At 43.8% G+C, this 22,095-nt stretch overlaps 1 protein-coding gene across 1 annotated transcript in view; it reads left to right on the top strand.

The window, feature by feature from the left end:
- Positions 1–22,095, top strand: part of PREX1 (phosphatidylinositol-3,4,5-trisphosphate dependent Rac exchange factor 1) — a 217,866-nt gene that overhangs the window by 87,591 nt on the left and 108,180 nt on the right. The window contains exons 2-4 of the mRNA XM_083618315.1: positions 8,617–8,688; positions 13,857–13,979; positions 19,601–19,705. Of these exons, the coding sequence (XP_083474441.1) occupies positions 8,617–8,688; positions 13,857–13,979; positions 19,601–19,705 (300 nt within the window). The remainder of the gene's footprint in view (positions 1–8,616; positions 8,689–13,856; positions 13,980–19,600; positions 19,706–22,095) is intronic.

Raw genomic sequence — 22,095 nt, 5'->3', positions numbered from 1 at the left:
TAATTAACTCTGTTAAGAGCAATGTTGAATTCTCTGATGATGATGTACGAAGGACTGTAGGCCCCAGTTCATATGTTCAGCTGTGGGCAGTGATGAAATACAACGGTTTCATTTTTGTAAGTTGCTTTAGGTCCCTGTTTGTGAAAAAAGCTAATAAGAATAAGAATACAGTAAGAATAAATATATAGTAGAGGAATGACATGAGTCCTTCCTGTCCACAACATAGACTCCAGTATGAGCTTTGTCCTTCCTCTATATGATACCCTGATTACACTGAGGTATATTGTTGTTGTTGTTGTTTAGTCGTTTAGTTGTGTCCGACTCTTCATGACCCCATGGACCAGAGCACATCAGACACTCCTGTCTTCCACTGCCTCCCGCAGTTTGGTCAAACTCATTATTATTATTATTATTATTATTATTATTATTATTATTTCAGGAAGGTTTTAATGTTTGGTGTTTTATTATGTTTTTATATTTTGCTGGAAGCTGCCTGGAGTGGCTGGGGAAACCCAACTAGATGGGCAGAGCATAACATCAACAACAACAACAACTTGGGGCTAGGGAAACTCATATATACAAATAGTGAACTCAAGTGCACCCAAATGGCCGAATGGAGACTGAGCATGCTCGGTGACCACAGAATGTTTGTTGGGGAAGGGGATGGAAAACTGAGAGGTAGGGGGACTGGGATGTTTGGAAAGAAGGCATGGCAGCCAACGACAACGGAACAAGACCATTCCACATTGCAAGATTTTGTTGCAAGTCCTTCTTATGTCCACCTATTAGAAAGTCCCTATGTTTCCATATCCTGCCTGGATGATGGGATATGGCAGCTGGATTCAGAAGGGTTTAGCTATCTACTGAATACTTTCAGTTGCTGTTGAGACCACCCAATGGAAAGGAGGGGTAGATGCTGTTTGGATCCTCTGGGGTTCTTCCCTCTGTGCTAGTCAGAGAACTGCCAATTTCGCTGCCATGTGCGGCTTTCATTGTGATGTAACTGATGTTATGAAAGGGAGTGATGGCCCAGTAGCTGGCAAACGCTGAAGAAGATTGACGTTTGAAAACAGCAGGAACCATCTGTGTCTGGCAGTCTCCTTAGTCTGTAAATTCACAGTTTTTATTTTATTTTAAACCCATTGTTTGATCTTGGCTGCTTTAGATTTCTTCTGTGGAGAGTAAAACAGGGCTGGTGGTATGGGTGGGAGCCTGCCATCAGTTATGTGCTGGCAAATCCCTCTGGCTTCATTGCCGCTTGCGCATTAGAGTTTCTAGGCGCAGGATTCTAGCCTTTCAGGAGAGGAGAGAAGGACCAGAATGGGGGGAGCGGGAGTCCTTTGTAGTTCCTGTGTGAATTGGCACCCCGCCGGAAAAGTTTCAAAGCAAAGTCTCAAAGCTTGTTGATGAGCACAAAACACTGTTGTGGTGCTATGCTGTCTGTTTATTGTATGGTGATGAAAGCACAGTTAGTATGTAGAGGGGAAAGCAGGTTTAATATGTAAATAATATGCTACTCTACCAAGCTAATCCTATGCAAAGGGGATTGCAAGCTTTTTTAGATATGTGTGCGTGTGGTTGCAGGTGGGGGGAGCTCACCTTATTCGAACCTGCTAATACATTGCAATATGTGCAAATTTGAAATTATATTGTAGGTCAGCTACTTAAAGCAAGAAGGAAACTTTGTCCTGGAGGATTAAATCAAAGCTTTTCTGTAAGCAGGCTAAATTTCAGTTCTAATGCAATACACAGGGGAGTGGAGTAGTATTTCTCAAGTGTTTTGAATTTGCTTCAACTTACATACTTTTTTTAGTTCTGTGTATGTTCCGTCATCTATTTTCTTGGTAGATGAGTGTGTATGGATATGGCTTTTCTTTGGGCCAATGCCTTGAGCAGAATGGTGGCCCCTTTCAGTGATCCCAGCGATGAGGAGAAGGTGGTAGTGTTCATTCTAAAATAAGTCTTTTCAGACTCCTGCACAATGCCACAAGCTCTGCGTATTGGAATCTTACCACCCCAAATTTCATTTGACTTATGAATTCATTAAGTAGCTTAGGTTCAGCACAAGCACACACACAATGTGGAAATGATCAGATTGGCCTACCTTATAAGGGTATTGTATTTATTTCTATGATTTATTTATTGATTAAAGTATTCTGGGGCACTCAAGTTAAGAAACAGTTCCAAGATGGCTTACAGTACATTCTATTATAATTCATAGCCGTGCTAATAATAGTAAGGTAGCCCTGGATGGTTAAGTCTAGTCAAAGGTGACTATGGGGTGAGGTGCTCATCTCACTTTTCAGGCCAGCATTTGTCCACAGACAGCTTTCCTGGTCATGTGGCCAGCATGACTAAACCACTTCTGGCACAACGGAACACCATGACGGAAGCCAAGTGCATGAAAACACCGTTTACCTTCCCACTGCACTGGTGTGCTTTCGAACTGCTAGGTTGACAGAGCAACGGGCGCTCATCTCATCGTGCAGATTCGAACCACCAACCTTCTGATCAGCAAGCCCAAGAACCTCAGCTGTTTAGATCAGTATTAGAATTAGTATTAATACTATTATTATCAACATGCTTATTCTTATAAGTATTAATAGTATTATTTTTGTTTTTGTTGTTATATTCTCATATTATAAAATATTATATTCATTCTATATTAAAACTATTATAATAGCATTATCAAATCAGGAAGAACTTTCGGACAGTAAGAGCTGTTTGACAGTGGAACAGACTCCCACGAGAAGTGGTGGATTCTCCTTCACTGGAGGTTTTAAAGCAAAGGTTGGATGGCAGTGGTGTCGCAAGGTGGGGGTGGGGGGCAGCGGTGCGCCCCGGGTTCCATGTCTGGGGGGGTGACAAGAAGGCACCCCGTGGGGTGCTTGCCCTGCCACCCTGGCCCGGGTGCGGCAGCACGAGCAGCCATTGCGCAGCTGCATGTGGAGGATCCTCCGTTCGTGGCTGCAGCCTTGAGCAGAGGATCCTGCCAACATCTGTAGGCGTTTGAGCAGTGCTGGCAGCAAACCGCTATGTACAATGCATGCACGGTGTCGCACGCATGGGTTGTGCGTAGCAAGGCCGCACATGTACTGTACATAGTGGTTTGCCGCCGGCGCCCCCGAACACCGTACGGACGGCAGTGGGATGCCTCCGCTGCTGCTACAGCCACAAGCAGAGGATCCTGCTACCTTCCATAGGGCTCTCTGGCAGCACTGGCGGCAACCCGCTACATACAATGCATGCGGGGTCACACACATGCGCTGTACATAGTGGTTTGCCACCGGCGCCGCTGGAGCGCCGTATGGATGGCAGTGGGATCCCTCCGCTGCTGACAGGAGCCGCTTTTCAGCGAGCCAGGGAGGGGTGGATGGGAGCCAGAGGCCCTAAAATGGACTCTGCCAATGGAGTTGGTGTAGTTAGTTCCTTCCCATTAACTGCAACAGAAGGGAAAATGGAAAGGAAAAAAGGAGGAAGGATGGAAATGGAAAATGAAAGCTGCTCTCCTCCTGCCCTGAGCGCAGCGAGCCTGCTGTGCTTAGGCAGTGGAGATAGCTCTGCCACCGAATCCCCCCTCTCCACCACCATTGATAGGGTTGCTTTGGAAATCAAGGGCAGGTAAATACCTTCATATTAGCACAGCTAAAAAGCTTTTGAACAACTTCAAAATCATAATGACTGCTGTGATGCTTGTGAAAAGCCTTAAATGCTTAGGAAATTTTAGATTCCTACTAAGTATTCTTGGTTTTTTTGCTATGGCACTTAAATTGACGACACTTTGCCAAGCATTGGAAAAGCTCTTTCAGACTTTGCTTTCATTTCTCATTCAGTTATTTCTTATTTTCTCTCTGCCCTGCCCCAAAAGGCCATTACTCAAGATTTGCAGTAGTATTTTTCTTGTGCACTGTTACATATTTGACTATGTATTTTAAAAGCGCATTGCTGTGTCTCATACTGATTCCAGTACTTTCTCTCATTTCTCTCACTTTCACTCTAGTGTGCGATATTTGCTTTTTCTTTTGAGGAGCACTGTTTTATTTTATTTATTTTGGCAAGATCCTGCCTTTATTCACTGTGTTTCACTGGTGATGTAGTTTGAAGTGCAAGAATGGTGCTCCAGAAGATAGATCCCACTCCATTCATTTTTTTTTAATTGCAGAAAATTTGATTATTATGTTTTACAAAACATTGTGTCCTTGACAGCCATATATTATGCAGGCTGCCCTTAGTCCCTGGATTTTTTGAAGACTCGTCTGAGACTTTTCAGGCATTTACACTTTGTGTAAACATGCATGACATGGGAGAGATTTAGCTCTGTCTGTGTCAGTTGGGAGGCCGGCCGTACTTTGGAGCAAGTTGTAATGCACGAGTAAATATTATATTATTACAGGAGTCAGTCAGGTTTTTAAGAAAAACAAACCTCCGTGTTTGCCTTGCAACTGGGGCATACACACAAAAGTGGAGGTGTAGCCAATGTGGTCATGCCCTTCTGTATGCTGGCCGAGGCTGATGGGATTTCTCCAGATTGAGTGAGTCTTATGTATGCTTTCATAGTTAACATAAGAGGAAGACCTACAGTCTTAAGTTTAGAATCAGCCACTTACACCACCACTTTTATTAAGTAAGGCTTGACTCCAGGCTTCAAGACATGTCTCACCCAAGACAGAGAATTGAGATGCATCAGCCATAGTACAGTGGTACCTTGGTTTGCAAACAGTCTGGTTTGCATACGTTTTGGATTTCAAACACGTCAAACCCGGAAGTACGTGTCCCGGTTTGCAAACTTTTTTTGGATTACAACCCATTTTTTTTGGATTAGGAACAAATTTTTGGGGAGGCCCCATTGGCGAAAACAAGCCTTGGGTTACAACCTGTTTTGGTGTACAAACGGAATGGATTATGGTTGTAAACCAAGGTACCACTGTACTGTAATGCATTCCCCCCAGTGGATGTGGTGGTGTAGGAAGAAGGCAGTGGAACACACAAATATCCATATCACAATGATTCGCAGGACCTGAATTTATATATATTTATTTGACGTCTCTCCCACCTTGCAATTCAGAAGGATGCCCAAGTGGCTTTCATTAGAAACACATCAAAGGGGAATTGCATGGAGCTGTCCCCTGCCAATGAGTGCTGTTTGTGGTTGCCAGAGCAAAGGCGAGTTTGTCTAGGAACAGGAGTAAGAAACAGTGGTTTGGTGCTTCTGTATAGGGACAGCTGCAGAGGAGAAATGCGTACATAACTTGAGACCAGCCACCTGAATCCCCCCCAACCCCCTGTGTTTTAAAACTATTCAAATGTAATGTGTGTGTAAAGCTTTTGAGTTTCATGCTACTCTTCATCATGTCAAATGTAAAGGTAGCAAAATGTCAAGGTTATATATAGAAAGGACAACGGGATGCAAGAGGGAATAGACCCACAGGACAGGTAGCGTGAGCTCTTTGCAATCCATAAACAAGTTCTCACGCCAAAAGGCTTAAATTTGATTTACCGTATTTTTTGCTCTATAAGACTCACTTTTCCCCTTCTAAAAAGTAAGGGGAAATGTGTGTGCGTCTTATGGAGCGAATGCAGGCTGCGCAGCTATCCCAGAAGCCAGAACAGCAAGAGGGATTGCTGCTTTCACTGCGCAGCGATCCCTCTTGCTGTTCTGGCTTCTGAGATTCAGAATATTTTTTTTCTTGTTTTCCTGCTCCAAAAACTAGGTGCGTCTTGTGGTCTGGTGCGTCTTATAGAGCGAAAAATATGGTACTTGCTGCAAATAAAATTGCTTTTGCAATTGTTGGTTGCCTCAAAAACAACTGCACCCAAAACCTTTCCCACATGGGAGTAAATAATCTCTTTTTGCCCATACACAATTCCTCTAGGGCCTGGTACAAGTTCTTTGTGTAGGAGTCAATTATACAAAGCAGTTAATGATGACAGACAGAAAAACCTGACACTCCTCCTGTTATGCCTGGATTATTTTAATTGATCCTAGCGGATTTTCTCCTTGATGGGTTTATCTGATTTCATTTTCACTTGCTATCTCTTATCTCCCTTCCCTATAGAGAGAAGAGGAGGGATGTAACATTTCATCTTCTTGGTTTTAGTCCCATAATCGCTACATGCTATTTAGGGTTTAATCTTGACATTGCAAACCAGCTTCTCGAATGTCACAGCTGGTCCACTGCCTTTGGCTATTGTTTGTTTGTTCATTATTAACTATCCAGAGCCTAGAAATCTGAAGGGAGACCTAAGCATGACCCGCCTTTTACTGTGTAACAGAAAACAAGAATAGAAGAAACTAATAACCAACACTAGATTTTAAGTAAAAATATCTAAAACTAATTCTCACTGAAATAGTTTGTCACTTAATGTTCTATCAGCTGCCAGTATTATTAATTTAGTAATGTAGTAGTTTCTGAGTATTCAAAGGGGGCGGGGGGGGTTCACTGAGTATGAAAAAGTGTGTAAGTTGGTGTGAAAGGAAAATTAAGGGTAGGGGGAGAGAGGGAATTGACACAGTCCCTTAAAAACTTGTAATAAGCATCCTTTGTGGAGAAATAGGTTTACAACAACAACAACAACAACAACAACAACAACAACAACAACAACAACCCTTCTTTGCTTTTAGAATGGGTTTATCTCAGTGGTGGGACACGGGTGGCGCTGTGGGTTAAACCACAGAGCCTAGGACTTGCCGATCAGAAGGTCGGCGGTTCGAATCCCCGCAACAGGGTGAGCTCCCGTTGCTCGGTCCCTGCTCCTGCCCACCTAGCAGTTCAAAAGCACGTCAAAGTGCAAGTAGATAAATAGGTACCGCTCCGGCGGGAAGGTAAACACCGTTTCCGAGTGTTCGCCAGAAGCGGCTTAGTCATGCTGGCCACATGACCCGGAAGCTGTACGCCAGCTCCCTTGGCCAATAAAGCAAGATGAGCGCTGCAACCCCAGAGTCGGCCACGACTGGACCTAATGGTCAGGGGTCCCTTTACCTTTTTATCTCAGTGGTAGAAGGACCAAAGTTTAATCCCGGGCATCTCCAGGTACGGCTGGGAGAGAACTCATCATGAAAATCTGGAGAGCTGCTTCCAGTCAGTGTACTGAGTTAAATGGACCAATGGTCTGACTCTGCATAACACAGCACCTGGTATTCTTATATATACACTGATATTTCAGGAGGAAGGTTAAGAAAAAGGGTTCTTTTTCTGCTCCAAACAATGCCATCCCCACTTCTCTATGGGGAAAGAAGTTAAGAGCCTGACTCAGACAGCCATCGGGAAGGAAATCTGCTGGGATCAATTAGAACAGTCCAGGTGTGAAAGGAAGGATCGAGGAGAGGCAGGTTTTTATTGTTGTCATCGTTAGCAATTTTCTATAATTGACGCCCACAAAAAGAACTTGACCCAGGCCTCGGAGGAACTACGAAACAAGCAAAGGAGAGTCGTCCCCACCCTCTGTAATGTGGATGAATGACAAGGGAAGCCCGTTTCCTTCATGCTCCTCCGCTTGTGAGATTCACAGGAGCATCTGGCTGGCTGCTGCTTTTGAAAAACAGGATGCAGGACTGGATTGGACCGTGGTCTAACCCAGCACTTATTGCAGTCATATGTTCAGAGTGTGTGGATGAACTCGTATTAAACAAAGGCACCATTGAAAGTGAAGTGTTTGCAGAGGAGAGACTACAATCAAGTGGCTGTTTATGGGTCACGGGTGTCACCTCTCTAACATCAGGGTAAAACCGGGCGGCAACTGCTTCTTAGCTTCAGTGTGCCTCTATTTCAGGGATGTGCCTCCTCTTTCCCACTCTTTCTTTGTTGAGCCCTTTCGCCCTTCTTCCTTGACACACATCTCTTTACATGATGAGAGCCAGGCCTCTCGCTTGCCTAATCAAGTCAGAGCAGTTCTATGTCTAAAGGAAGAAATGGGAAAACCTTGGAAAGAATAAACAAACAATTGTGTCCTTTGGTGTCCTGGTACTAGGTATCTAAGTAAAAAGAGACACGGGCGTTGCTTCTTGCCAGTCGGAACCCGAACAACTTTAAAGAAAAGCGTCCCATTAGTGAAGCAATGCGTGTTTTGATAGTTTTGAGCATGCAAAGTTATCTGTCCTTTGTGCAAAGAAGCCTCATATTTGTATTTTGATGGTTGGATGTTATTAAAAAACCCAAAAGATAGAAGCCATATCTGTCCATGGCTGCTGGTGCTCATTGTGACAGGTACCGCAGGAATCGGGGAACTCAAACAGTAAGTGGATTCAAAGCCAATGGCAGGTAAAGCTAACCAATTTGAGTTTTGTCCCCATTATCCTCCCTTCCGACTTCTACAAGGGCAACGCTGAGAATAAGGGGGAGGAATTGACCCCCTGGACTGGGTGTAAGCAGGGCTTTTTTTTAAAGTCAGAACTCACTGGAACTCGGTTCTGGCACTTTTCAGGTGGGCACCATTGCCATTCTAAGAGAACAAGGGTGAATTCTGGCACCTCTTTTTCTAGAAAAATAGCACTGTGTATAGGCAGGCAGGCAGGTTGGTGGGGGCTGGCTGAGGGCAGACTGAGATTGGTGGGACAGTATCCCATTCACCAGTATCTGTTTGACACTAACCCACTTTTTCCCTTTTTGTTCCCCATAGGCATTTCTCCACCGAATTAGACAGAGCGCTGTGGACAAAGCTGAAAAATACATAACAGAGGACAACATCAAGGTAAGTCTCTCAGACTACCAATCTCTTTGTGAATGATTTAGAGTATGGCAAGAGGTTGGGTTTGCATACATCTGGTCAGTGAGTTGTTAGCCACTGCTGACGAAGGACTTCCATGTTATGTTAAATGCACAGGCATTTTTCACCTTTGAAAGATGCGGGTAGAAAGAAACAGGTAATTTTTTTCCTAGCATGGAGATGGATGCAACAGCGGGGAAATCTTTGCCTTATTTTCTGCCTGTTACGTAGTTGTTGAAAGCTGGCTGGATGATGATGATGATGATAATAATAATAATAATAATAATAATGTGTAGCAACCCTAGGCAAACCTTTGCTCCCAGGGACCAATGGGAAGGTCTAACTGGATGCACCTATAGTTGTCAATATTAAATTGGTAGGCAAAGTGTTGGGGTTTCTACTGATGAATGAGCCATTTCTGAATAAATTTATAAAATTATTGGCTTGATCTCAGCCAATTCAAATTGATGTTGATGCTATTGTGTTCCACGTCAAGGATGCAACAGGATCTAGTTATCCTTCTACTATGAGACTCCAACCCTCACCCCCACCTCCTAGTCTGGCATTAAGAAGTCACAATAAGGCAACTTGGAGGGGAGGTCTCTCATTCCTCTGTTTCTTAGTGTGCAGCTCCACATGCCTGGGAAATACAGTCAGTGAGCAGGTAGAATGGACTCTGAAGGAATGTAAATGTGCAGAGGCTCATGGAGAAGGGTTGAACTCATCTCTGCTTGGATTAAAAACCTGAGCTGGAGAAGAATTTGAGAGGTCATAACACTCACTCTCCTCTTTGACCAAAAAATTGGAAGCCTGCATTTCCAAGCTGGGAGATGTGAATCCTGACTACATATCTAGCGGTTTGTTTCCTTCTTTAGATCATCAATCCTGTTGTATACCCCTTCTAACCATATGCTTTGAAGCATACATAAGCGCAGTCCTGAAGGTGCAGGTCAAGAGCCCATTTAGCATGCTGTTCTCACAGTGGCCAACCAGATGGCTGTGGGAAGCCTGTAAGTCAGACATGAGTGTACCTGCACTCTCCCCACCTGCTCTTTCCAGCAACTTGCATTTAGAAGCATAAGGCTTCTGATTGTGGAGGGGGAACACAGCCATCATGGCTAGCTGGTAGCCATTGCTAGCATTATTCTCCATGTATTTGTCCTCTTTTAAAGTCATCCAAGTTGGTGGCCACCATTGCCTTCTGTCGGAGTAAGTTCTATAGTGCTTTGTCTTGTTTATCTTGAATCTTCTAGCATTCAGGTTCATGAGTTCTAGTGCTACAAGAGAGGGAGGAAAACTATCCTCTTTCTCTGTGCCCTCCCCTGGAGTCCTACTCACTAGGGAGAAGAAGAAAGGATCCAGGGGGAAACGGAGGGGAGAACTGCAGCAAAATTTAGTGTGCATAATTTAAAGGCACACACAGACTCTCTTGGGATTTCAACCCTAGATGCTGCTATTTGCTTATGTGGCTGTTTTGCTCAGCAGCCAGTGAAGTTCATGCTTGCTTCCTCTCCTGGAGAGAGGAGCTGTGCATGCCATTGATGGCTCTTTCTCTAGGGTGAGATCTGGGTTGGGTGGGCAACATTTTTCTTGCAGGCCTCATTCAGCTGCCTGGAGAACAAGCAAAGGTTCAGCAGGTGAAGCTTTTTTTCTGGTCTGCAAATGCAGCAGATGATAAAATGCAGATGGATATTATTTCCATTGCTTTTATTCCAAATGATTTATCACCTCCAAAGGTGCTAAATATATCTGTCACCGCAATCACATATTACATCAGTTCATTTTCTGTTTGCTACTGATTGAATGCATTTTTTGCCTGAAGCCTCTTTGTGGATGCAGAGCGATGCTTTTGGTTTATCCCTTTGCCGAAGCACAGGGAGGATTTAAGAAGCTCTTATAAAAATAAAGGGTCTTTTTCACTGCTTGGTCATTGAAGCAAGAGGCTAACCTTGGCAATTCCATACAAGGTTATCAAGGCCCTCTCCCCACTCCTTTGGCCAGTGCTTCAATTGCAAAAGGTTTTGCAAGGAGGGGCAGCTCTACTGTTAGGCAGAGTGAGGTATCCTCCTCAGGTGACACCTGCTGGGGGGGCTCTTAGATACCTCTGTACTCCTAGCTAGCCTGTTGACCTCAAGTGAAGTAGAAGATGCTGTCCCTTTGCCAGTGTTGAAATAATAATCAGCTACCAGTCCAGTTGACTTCTGTATGTAGAATGGGACAGTGTTGTTGTCTTGACTTTCGTCTCAGGTGGCAAAATGTCTTGGGCTGGCCCTTTTGGTAAATGCAACTTCTCTTCTCCCAGTTGCCCTTTTCTACATCTTTTTTCCAGGTCTGCAATATCTTCTTTGAAGTGAATCCAAGTACACTGTAGTCCTTAAGTATCCCCGCATCATAGACTCATCAAATGGATTAATGAAACTTGCTGTTTTTCTTTCAATCCCCTTTCTTCATCATATCTAACACTACATTTGGCTCCATCCCCTTGCTCTTTGGCCAGTGAAAAATATTGCTATTTCTTTTTTCATTGCTGACATTTTCAGTGAGCTCTGCTTTGCGACCACAAGATTTGCTTCCCCAGTTTTCATAACCAATTTCAAATCTGTCGAAGTCAGAATTCTTTGTTCCAGTTCTTTGTTAATGACTTTGTACATATTTACTATTGAATCTGCCATTCTGTATCTAGTTTATCCTTTTGAAACATCAAGTTTAGATAGCTTTACAAGGAGACTATACTTTCCCTCTCCATTTATTTATTATGGGTGAAATTCAAGTAAGTTGTTGCATGCATAGAACAAGGTCCACTCAGGCAGCAGGACTGTCCACCTCTCTCCTCCCCTTGTGCCCCCTAAATTTGCTCTGGAGGGTTTGGGGAACAACCAGGACAGGTTTATTTCTTTATTTCATAAAATTTCTATAGTGCTTGATGGAACCCTCACTCCTCAAAGTGGTTTACAAAAAGCCGTGTAGGGGGTGACCAGGGAGAGAAAAGTGGGAAGTCCTGCATCAGGACTTTCATGGGTACGTACCTGCACTTGGCACTACATTGAATTCCACGCTACATTTTTAGGTCACTGCACATAGATCCCCATTTTGTTGTCAGAAGAGTCCTCTAAGGTATAGCTTTAAGGCTGTAAGATGGCTATTGGGTCAAGACCACACAGTGAACTTCACAACTGAGCAGAGATTTAAAAGTGCATCTCTCTGCTCCTTGTTCAGTTTCTAAACCACACAAGTTCTCACATTCTTGGGGGATAAGTCCATCAGTGAGTGTTACCCATGATCACTAAATGGAACCTCAGTGTTCAGAGGCAGTGTATCTCTTAATAGCAGAAATAGTGTGGGGCTGTTACTCTTGTGCCCTGCTTGTGACCTACATATGACTGTTCACTCTTTGACACAGGATGTTTGATTAGGTAGATCATTGGCCAGTAGGACTTTTATTGCGCCCTAATGCTCTTATGATTAACATGGACAGAACTGAGAGTGCTGAATGGGTTTGATGATGGAGGAACATCTCAACGTGTTGGATCTTTTCCTGCTCCCAGAGGTCTATAGATGTGGTCGCTTGCCAGACAGAATATAGCCTTTTGAAATAGGCAACCAAACACTTTATTCTGTCTTCTGCCTTGGTTATTTCATAATCTGAAACTGAAACAAGCAAACAAAATGCTTAGTGCAGATCTCTGCTGCCCAGCAGTTACAATACTAATGACATAAAGGATGACAAATTAGATTTCCCTAGGGCAATCAGAACAGGTTTTAACTCCTCATTAAAACCACCCTGGTAAACACAAAGCCATCTCTGGCTTTGAGACAGCTGGCTGGATTGAGGATCACCTTCAGCAGGAAGCAAGCAGCTGAGGATAAGACAGAAGGCAGTGCGTGCCAGACAGATAATTAAGGCCCATCAGAACCCATTAACATAGCTGACCTCTGCTCTGTGGCCCAGTACATGCTGAGAAGGGGACTGCAGATAATTACAAACAGTAGCATTAGAGAGGACAGTTGCTCAAATCACGCATTCTGCTAAACCATGCTTAAGGAAGCTGAATTGACAAAAGGTTGTTTGCGATCAGGTGTCAAACCCTGATTCAGATCATGGGATGAAATGGATTTGCAAACCGTGGTTTATTGCTAACTTTAGTTTGTTGGGATGTCTGCATTGAGAGGCAGTGACCAACAACCATAATTTCACCTCCAGAGCTGCTGTAGCATGAAGAAGGGGGTTCATTTTTGAATTTATGAATGCTGTGAGGATAAATAACAAAAGCAGAAAAAACACTCCAAGCCATGGTTTGCCAGCTTTACATGTGGAAACTCAAAACCATGGTTTGTTTTACCAAGAAGTCTAGCTCTTAGCTCTGCTTGCCTTTTAAGTTTGAAAATTGATGTCTCATTTCCTCCCATGTCTTAGTGGCTTTTTGTGGGGGGTCGGGATCAGGTCAGGAGGTCTAGATAAACTCCAGAATAGTGGACAGGAGGAGGAGAGTGGTATAGTTCTGTCTGGCAAGCTGCAATACTTTCTCAGAATGAAATGTTTGTCATAGTGTGACATTGAATTACATCCTATGCATTTGTTTAAAAGATTTGTGTGCTGCTTTTCAGCTGTGAATGGCATTCAAGGAAGATAAACAGCAACGTAGAAACAACAAAACACACAAACAACCATAATAAAGCATAAGAGAACAGATGAAATATCAGGCTATGCTTTGCAAGGGCACCTGACAAAGGGCTTCTGAGTATGATCTCAGCTGCTGGGCAGGTGCTTATGGGGACAAGTGATTTTTCAAGTATCCTGAGTCCAGACAGTTAAGAGTTTTAAGGTCTGTGACTCCACTCAGATGCCACACTGAACAATGAACCGTAGCTATCACAAACCATGGTTTTTAGACCTGCTGCAAACTATGGTTTCTGTTTGTGGTTTGCTGAGCAATCACAATTTATAATTTGTCAATTCAGCATTTGTGCTAACACATAGTTAAATAAGTATTTAACATAGTTAAATAGGTATAGTTTAGTGTGATGCTTCAACCATCATCATCAAATAGTAAGGATAATAAAGATAGTTTGGGATGAATGGATCAGAATAATATTTTAAGACCCTATCATGTTTTTCATTAGCTATTGTTAATGGATACTCCTTTATGTTGCAGATTTTATTTTCCAACATAGAAGATATACTTGATGTTCACAAGGACTTCCTGATGGCTCTGGAATATTGTTTGCATCCAGAACCTCAGTCTCAGCATGAACTGGGAGAAGTTTTCTTAAAATTTGTGAGTATGAGCTAAAATGCTTATTTGCAAATGTATCATTTTGATAAGGTACTTTCTCATGTCTTCACCACACTCACAGGAGTTCAAAGCCAGTGACCAAAGAGGGAAAACTCTAGTTTCTTTTAAAATTGGATCTCTCTGGCCCTAGGGGATTTAGTCTACTTTCCCCCCAGACTGTCTTTCATCCCAGAGATGCTTCTTAACCCCAAAGCACTTTGCGATAAATTCAAACAAATCTGTTGGTAAAATCACACATTAAGAAGCAGCCCTGCCAGACAGAAACTGGCAAGCATATTTCCCATTGTTCAATACATTCTGCAGGATGCTCTCTCTGAGCAATTATACAGCACAACCCAGTTGATAAGATTGAGATTCCATTAAATATTGCATGCCCTTGATGGCCATGTATAATGCAACAGATGTGTAAATTGTGCAGGCCGTTTTAAGGCACCAGGCTTGTGTGGCCACCATAGATTCCCACTGCATTGAGCTGCCCACATGTAAGTAGGATTGTTGTATGTGGTCATCTGCTCACATGTATTCCTGTAATTCCTCCAGCTTGTTTGGAAATAGGGCAACATGTGAAGTGGCCCTAAATCAATGGGGGAGAATTTCCCGAATAAGAAAGATTCCGTTTTTAGATAGCTACGGCTAGTGACCATGATACACTTGGTAAGTGCAAGTTCAGATTTCCAGGGGTAGCACCTGCAATTATGTAACTGATAATTTCCTTATCCAGTGAAGGAACCTCAATGTCATCCAGAGAGGAAATTAAACACTTCAGGCACCGGGTAATTTGAAAGCATAGCTTTCATACTTGTGGCTCTTATGCATGAAGGGCAGCTGGGAAAGTCTTGATGAAAACCCTCTGGCGTGTATATAATTATTGAATACATTGAGCTGAGTTTTGCCAGGAGATGTCATGGTCTAAATTTAACCTCTAACAATGCTACCAAAGTCACAGAGCTGCAATCACAATCGACAAATTGACATTGGGTCCTGTCACCCCAGTGTCACCTCTTCTCAAATGGAAAGAGTTCAGTGATGCTGAAGGATGATATTTTAAAAACCAGTTTCCTGGTGCCCTGCTCATAAGTATACCTGGAAGATGTGCATAGGGCAAGTGTCTGGGGTTCTGGGACTTGACTGTGCTGAGACCGGGGACTTAGCAGGTTCAGCCCCACCTAACATGGCCAATGATCAGGGATTAAGCTGTAGTCTTAACAGCGTCTGCAGGCTGTGTATTGCCCACCCCTGGTCTAAAGAGTTACAGTGGTACCTCGCAAGACGAATGCCTCGCAAGACGAAAAACGCGCAAGACGAAAGAGTTTTCCGTTTTTTGAGTCGTTCCGCAAGACGAATTTCCCTATGTGCTTGCTTCGCAAGACGACGAGTTTGTTTCCTTTTTCTTAAAGCCGCTAAGCCGTTAATAGCCGCTAATAGCCGCTAAGCCGCTAATATCGCGGAACGGATTAATTTCGTCTTGCGAGGCACCACTGTATTTGGGGTTAACGTAAGATGAGTCCTATTGGTCCAGACCAAAGCTTTCTAGTCATGGTTCTTCTTCTTGTTCTCATAGTCATAAGAAGAACTCGATGTTGCCCTTGAGGATGGGTCCTTAGCTAGGCTGAGATCGAACCTGCATTTGATAATGCTCATAAGGAGGGTCCTGCTGGATCAGGCCACTAGTCCAGCATCCAGTGGCCACCCAGATGCCTGGGGGAAACCTGAAAGCAGGACCCAAGCACAAGAGCACTCTTCCCTCCTGTGGTTTCCAGACACTAGTATCCAGAATTATACTACCTCCAACTGATGGGAGGGCATTCCACAGAGCAGGTGCCACTACCAAGAATGTCCCTGATCTCCCTCTCCACCTATAGTTGAATATTATTCAGCAATATTTTAGGCTGCAATCCTAACGATGTAGGCTTGCAAGTAAGTCCAACTGAATTCATTGGGGCTTATGCCCAGGTAAGTGTAGCTGGGATTGCAGTCTTAACCATCAGTAAAGCTGCTGACACACAATTCTTAATAAACTGTCAATTCTGTAAATAGCTTTGGTCAAGGTAACTCCTCCCCCCTTTTTTTACTATTCTCAGAAATGAAACCTTCAGCCTCTATACGTACAAAAGCAGCCCTCTTGCCGCTGAACTGTTGTCTCTCCCTATATTTCATGAAGTGGTATTTTAAGAACAAAAACTGTCCTGTTCTGTTGCGTCACCCCCCGCCCCAAAGCCATACAGCTTCCTGCATCTGGTCACCAGGATCTTTTGCCTTTATACTGCTGCAACCTTCTTCTCAAATTTGCCTGAAACTGAATAAGCAGCTGCAATTCCAGATGTGTAGTGTAGCAAAGGATAAGACCCGAGAGCCTGCTGCTTTCCAGCTTCTTTCCTTAATCTTTTTGTGGCTGATACTTTTATTTCCCCTGGTGGTTGTGATTGGATGGAGAAACAATGTTAAATAATGATAAATGAAGAGGCAAAAACAAATGTGTAATTAGATTATACTAAACAGAATCTTTAGGGACAACAAAAGCATCCCTTTTTTAGTGGCCTCCAGTGCTGCTTATCTGGATCCTGCCTTGTTCTTTGTAGACAGCGGATCCCTTCCATTTGGTAACAGGAAAGGAATTCACGGTTCATGGAATGTATGATCTTCTAATGAAATTGATTGGCAGTCGTTTCGGGACAGACAAAAGAAAGTACTACGTCAGGCGGCCACGTAGTTTACTTTCAGAATTTGCTGCCTCAAGGCGCAATGATGTCTGCTGCCTTTAAAGGGGATTTGACAAATTCATGAAAGATCAGTTTGTCCGTGGCGAAATGAAACGTCCAGATTCAGAGACGGCATACTTCTGATGGGGACTGACTGCAGCGGAAGTTGACTCCTTTTATGGGTTCCTGGGAGGCATCTGGCTGCCTTGAAACACCATGTTGCACTGGTCCAGGGATGGGAAAGCTGTGTGGACCTTTGTATGTTGGATTCCAACTCCCATCGGCCCCAGCCAGCATGACTATTGATGATGGGAGCTGTCGGACCACATCTAGAGGGCCGCAAATTACCCATCCCTGGATTAACGGCTCAGGACTGCGATACCTCAAGGGCTGCCTCTCCCCATATAAACTCTCCCCAGGGAGGCTCACCTGGCGCCTCCATTATATATCTTTAGGCACCAGGCGGAAATGCTCCTCTTCAACCAGGTCTTTGGCTGATGGTCTTTTAAATGTGCTTGTGAGAGGGGGCGGTATCGTTTTGTTTCTTCTTCTTTAGCTATATATTTGTGCGTCTATCTTTTATTTTTATATTGTGAACTGCCCTGAGATCTTTGGCTAAAGGGTGGTTTATTACTACTACTACTACTACTACTACTGCTACTACTACTACTATTGCTACTGATGGGACGCGGGTGGTGCTGTGGGTTAAACCAGAGAGCCTAGGACTTGCTGATCAGAAGGTCAGCGGTTCGAATCCCCACGACGGGGTGAGCTCCTGTTGTTCGGTCCCATCTCCTGCCAACCTAGCAGTTCGAAAGCACGTCAAAGTGCAAGTAGATAAATAGGTACCGCTCCGGCGGGAAGGTAAACGGCATTTCCGTGCGCTGCTCTGGTTCGCCAGAAGTGGCTTAGTCATGCTGGCCACATGACCCGGAAGCTGTACGCCGGCTCCCTCTGCCAATAAAGCGAGATGAGCGCAGCAACCCCAGAGTCGGCCACGACTGGACCTAATGGTCAGGGGTCCCTTTACCTTTAGCTTACTACTACTACTACTACTACTAATATAACTGAACTCAGGATCAGTGTTGAGCCACCAGCATTCTTTGGCAACTGCCAAAGCCCCAGTATGCTAGCAGGGCCCATTGTTGACACCAGCACTGTTCTCTTCCTCAAGCCATTTTAATTCTGGGGCACTGTGGGAAATTGAAATGGAAACCTGACCCAGCCCCTGTTGGGGCACTATTGCTTTTTACCTCCAGCTAAGGCCCATTGATAGAAGAGGGATACAACTCCAAGCAAGTAGTATATGGTAATAAAGTGGTATAGAGGTATACTCAGCAGCGTTTGAATAATATGCACACTTAGGTCCTAGGATGTGTACGGTTTGAAGTCACATGAAACTACCACCTTGCAGGTCTGGGTCTGCATAGTGCCTGGAACAGTGGCTGCCTGGGAACCACGTGTACACTGCTTCCTTGGGCTCCATGATGGAAGAAAGGCACAATATAAATGCAATAAAAACACACACAAATAAAAGGCAAATTCCAGGTGACAAGGAACTAGATGGATATTCAGTACCTGGGACGACCTCTTGATTTTTCTACTGAAAGTCTCCTAGCGTGATTGCTAGCTATCTTGCTCATCTCAGTCAGCCATGGAAGGGTTTGTTATTCCATGTCTGATTGATTCCGGCATGGAGACGGTTTTACTGCTTGTCTGAAAAACATTCTGTGCCAATCTGCAGATGACTGTGTTTTGTAACGGGCCTAGCATGTCTGATCTTCATTCAGCGGGGGTGGGGTAGCCAACTTGAACTGTGACACGGAAAGTACATCATGTAACAGCGATGGCAGTTGCTTTTTGATGTTAGTATGTAGAGAGAATTTATTTCAGCTAGAAAATTGGAGTGTGTGCTTGTAAGCTGTTTATGTCTCAGACATTTGTGTGTGTGTGTGTGTGTGTGTGTGTGAGAGAGAGAGAGAGAGAGAGAGAGAGAGAGAGAGAGAGAGAATGAACCCAGAAGGCAGCTTCATTTTTTCTTCATTTGTTCCTACCTATAAAGACGCAAGCCGTATTTTATACTGAGTTGTGGCATGTCTCTTTGGCGCTGGAAACTGCTATATCAAAAACAAAAAAGCTGTGTCTGCAGCCGATCAGGTAGCCCCCCCCCATGTACACATAACATCTTTGGACCTTGGCTGTATGATGCACTAAGATGCACTTACGTTTCTCTGGATCTCTCACAGAGGTTGCATATATTTATGAGGGTCTCACTTTGTATGTATGTGTGTGTTGTGCCTGCATAAAAAGAATTTGTTTCCCACCCCTTACACATCCTTTTTCTTCCATTTTCATTTACATCCTGTGATTGTCCTTTGTCCATTTCCATATATCATGCTGAACCTTTGTTTAGTGTAATGTGAATCAGCTTAGACTCATGCATCCTTTCTTCCCATGCAGCTGGTTGGAGGTGTTCAGAAGCGTTTGCTTCTGTTTTTATTTAGCCATAGCTTGTTGTATCATTCATGCCAACAAACTGTTTCTAACATTAACTATGGTTTGTATGAAACAAGCCAACCTGGAACAATGTGCAAAATGGGTTTATTGTAACACATGGCCCTAATATTGCAGTGTCTTAAAAAATACCTATCTTCACTGAGAGGTTTTTCACTGAAAGGTGTAATATTTAAGAAGTCAATCCAGAAACCTTGCTGCAGGACAACATGAACTTCAAAATGCAATAGATGACACCTCCAACCGTTTGCTCATATCTCATACTTTCTTGTGTACGTCATCTGTACACATTTGAAAGGAAATTTTATTTGTACTAATTTGAAGTAAAATGCAAAAGATAAATGGGATGCCTTTCATTTACGTGTGCTTTTTTTCTTCCTCACCTTGCAGAAAGACAAGTTCTTTGTATACGAGGAATATTGCAGCAACCATGAAAAAGCACTCAGGCTCTTGATGGAACTGAACAAGATCCCTCCTGTGAGAGCATTCCTTTTGGTAAGCACTGGTGGTACCCAAACGGCACATGATGCTCAGTTATAGAAAGTTTAAAAATGCTGTATGCTTACTGATAAGAACCTGTGCTTTTCATGCAGAAGGTCCCAGGTTTAATCCCCGGCATATCCAGGTAGGGCTGAGACAGACCCCTGCCTGAAACCTTGGAGAGCTGCTGCCAATCAGTGTAGTCAGTACGGAGCTAGATGGATGGTGCTGTGGTCTAAACCACTGAGCCTCTTGCACTTGCCGATCAGAAGGTTGGCAGTTCGAATCCCCGTGATGGTTTGAGCTCCCGTTGCTCTGCCCCAGCTCCTACCAACCTAGCAGTTCAAAAGCACACCAGTGCAAGTAGATAAATAGGTACCGCTGTGGCGGGAAGGTAAACGGCATTTCTGTGCACTCTAGTTTCCGTCACAGTGTTCCGTTATGCCAGAAGCGGTTTAGTCATGCTGGCCACATGACCCGGAAAGCTGTCTGTGGTCAAATGCCAGCTCCCTCGGCCTGAGGTGAGATGAGCGCCGCAACCTCATAGTCACCTTTGACTGGACTCAACCGTCCAAGGGTCCTTTACCTTTGCTTTTTTATCTAGATGGATCAGTGATCTGACTGTATAAAGCAGTTCCTATGCCCCCCACAAAAAACACACAAAGCAAAATATAGTCATAAATACTACAGTCTGTAGCAGAAGACCACCAGCAGAAAAGGGGCTTCTTCATTCTTTCCCCTTTTAGAAGTTGTTCTCCTTAAAATCATTCCCAATCTGTTCTCAAGCCAAGAGGAAAACATACATTGGTTGAAACTTGTTCAAGGGCTATGATCTAAAATGGGTTGCAAATGCACTGCCCTCCAGATGCTGTTGTGCTACAAGCTCCCATGATCCCTTACCAATGGTGGCTGAGGATAATGGGAATTGTGGACTACAGCATCTGAAGGACATTAGGTTAGCTCCTGTTGGTCCAAAGACATTTTGATATAGCAGCTTTGTTGAAGGTAAGCATGTTTGAGTCTTGCCAGGTCTGGGCATCCTTTGTATGCTACATAAGAGTTAGAAGATAAATAATGAAAACAAACTAACTGATTCAGTTGTCTTTAAACTGTTTGGGGCCTCAGTAATTTATTACTAAGTTTGGTGTGCACCTTTTGTGGTATCCTCTTCTGTTTGTTTCACAGGCTGATCCCTTCTCTCCACCCTCTTTTCAGTTCCCTTTTCTGAAAAGCCATACTTCCCATTTCTGATTAATTTGATCTGCCAAGACGTGTCATTTCTTCTGGTCTCTACTACATGGCCCTTGTGTGCGGTCTGCGATAGTATTGTGCATAGATGGAGAATTCCCTGCAGTAAATCACTATGACATTATTGTTGGGAATCTTAGGTGAGATACCCACATAGCTGAAGTCTGCCCCAGTTCCAGTCACCACACAGAGACAGCTTAAGGTCCAAAAAAGTTTACTGCTGCAGAAGACCAGGCTTCAGTAATACAGTTCTGGATGTTGATACATACAGCTTGTAGGCTTTGCAGATACAGATACAGATACAGATATATACAAGTAGGAAGTATTTCTGTTGCTCCAGCAGTTTCAAGACTTAAAACATACTCCGACCCATGGACAGACTCACCGACTGACTAATGTGCTGGCATGCCTTAATCACTTATATAGATGGCACTGAGCTGTTGCCATAGTAACTGGCTTAGCTGACCTTGCACCTGCTGGCTTTATCTCATACATGGGATGATTTGTGCCCATGAAAGAAATTAACCCCTTCCCCCATGTCTAATTCCCCCCAAAATTATCTCCAGATTGCTGGAATATCTAGACCAGGGGTCAGCAACCTTTTTCAGTTGTGGGCCAATCCACCATCCCTCAGACCATGTGGTAGGCCGGACTATATTTTTTGGGGGGAAAATGAACAAATTCCTATGCCCCACAAATAACCCAGAGATGCATTTTAAATAAAAGCACACATTCTACTCATGTAAAAGCACGCTGATTCCCTGACCGTCCGTGGGCTGGAATTAGAAGGCAATTGGGCCTGATCCGGCCCCCAGGCCTTAGGTTGCCTACCCCTGATCTAGACAGTTAGCATACCTAAGAAGAAGGTAGTAGATTGCTGCTAATGTGCCTCAGAGAACCTTCCTTGGAAGCTATCACGTAGCTAGAGAAGTTCCTCTTGTTCCATTTGCAAACATAAGCATCTCTGTTCAATTTTTGAGAGATGGAGAGAGAGAGAAACTTTGAGTACAGACATTATTCTAGAATGTTATCTGCATCAACTAATTGGACTGGCAGAAAACAAAACTCTTCAGCAACGTCACCTCATCTTTTGAATAGGCAGGAAAGTTTGTAGACGGTGGTACTGTTTTGTTTCTACAAAAAATGAGATTTTGTAT

The sequence above is a fragment of the Podarcis filfolensis genome, assembly GCF_964270895.1.
Source record: "Podarcis filfolensis genome assembly, chromosome: 6".
Classification (NCBI taxonomy): Eukaryota; Metazoa; Chordata; class Lepidosauria; order Squamata; family Lacertidae; genus Podarcis; species Podarcis filfolensis.
The sequence above is the reverse complement of the archived record's forward strand: the minus strand, read 5'-3'. Positions and strand labels throughout refer to the sequence as shown.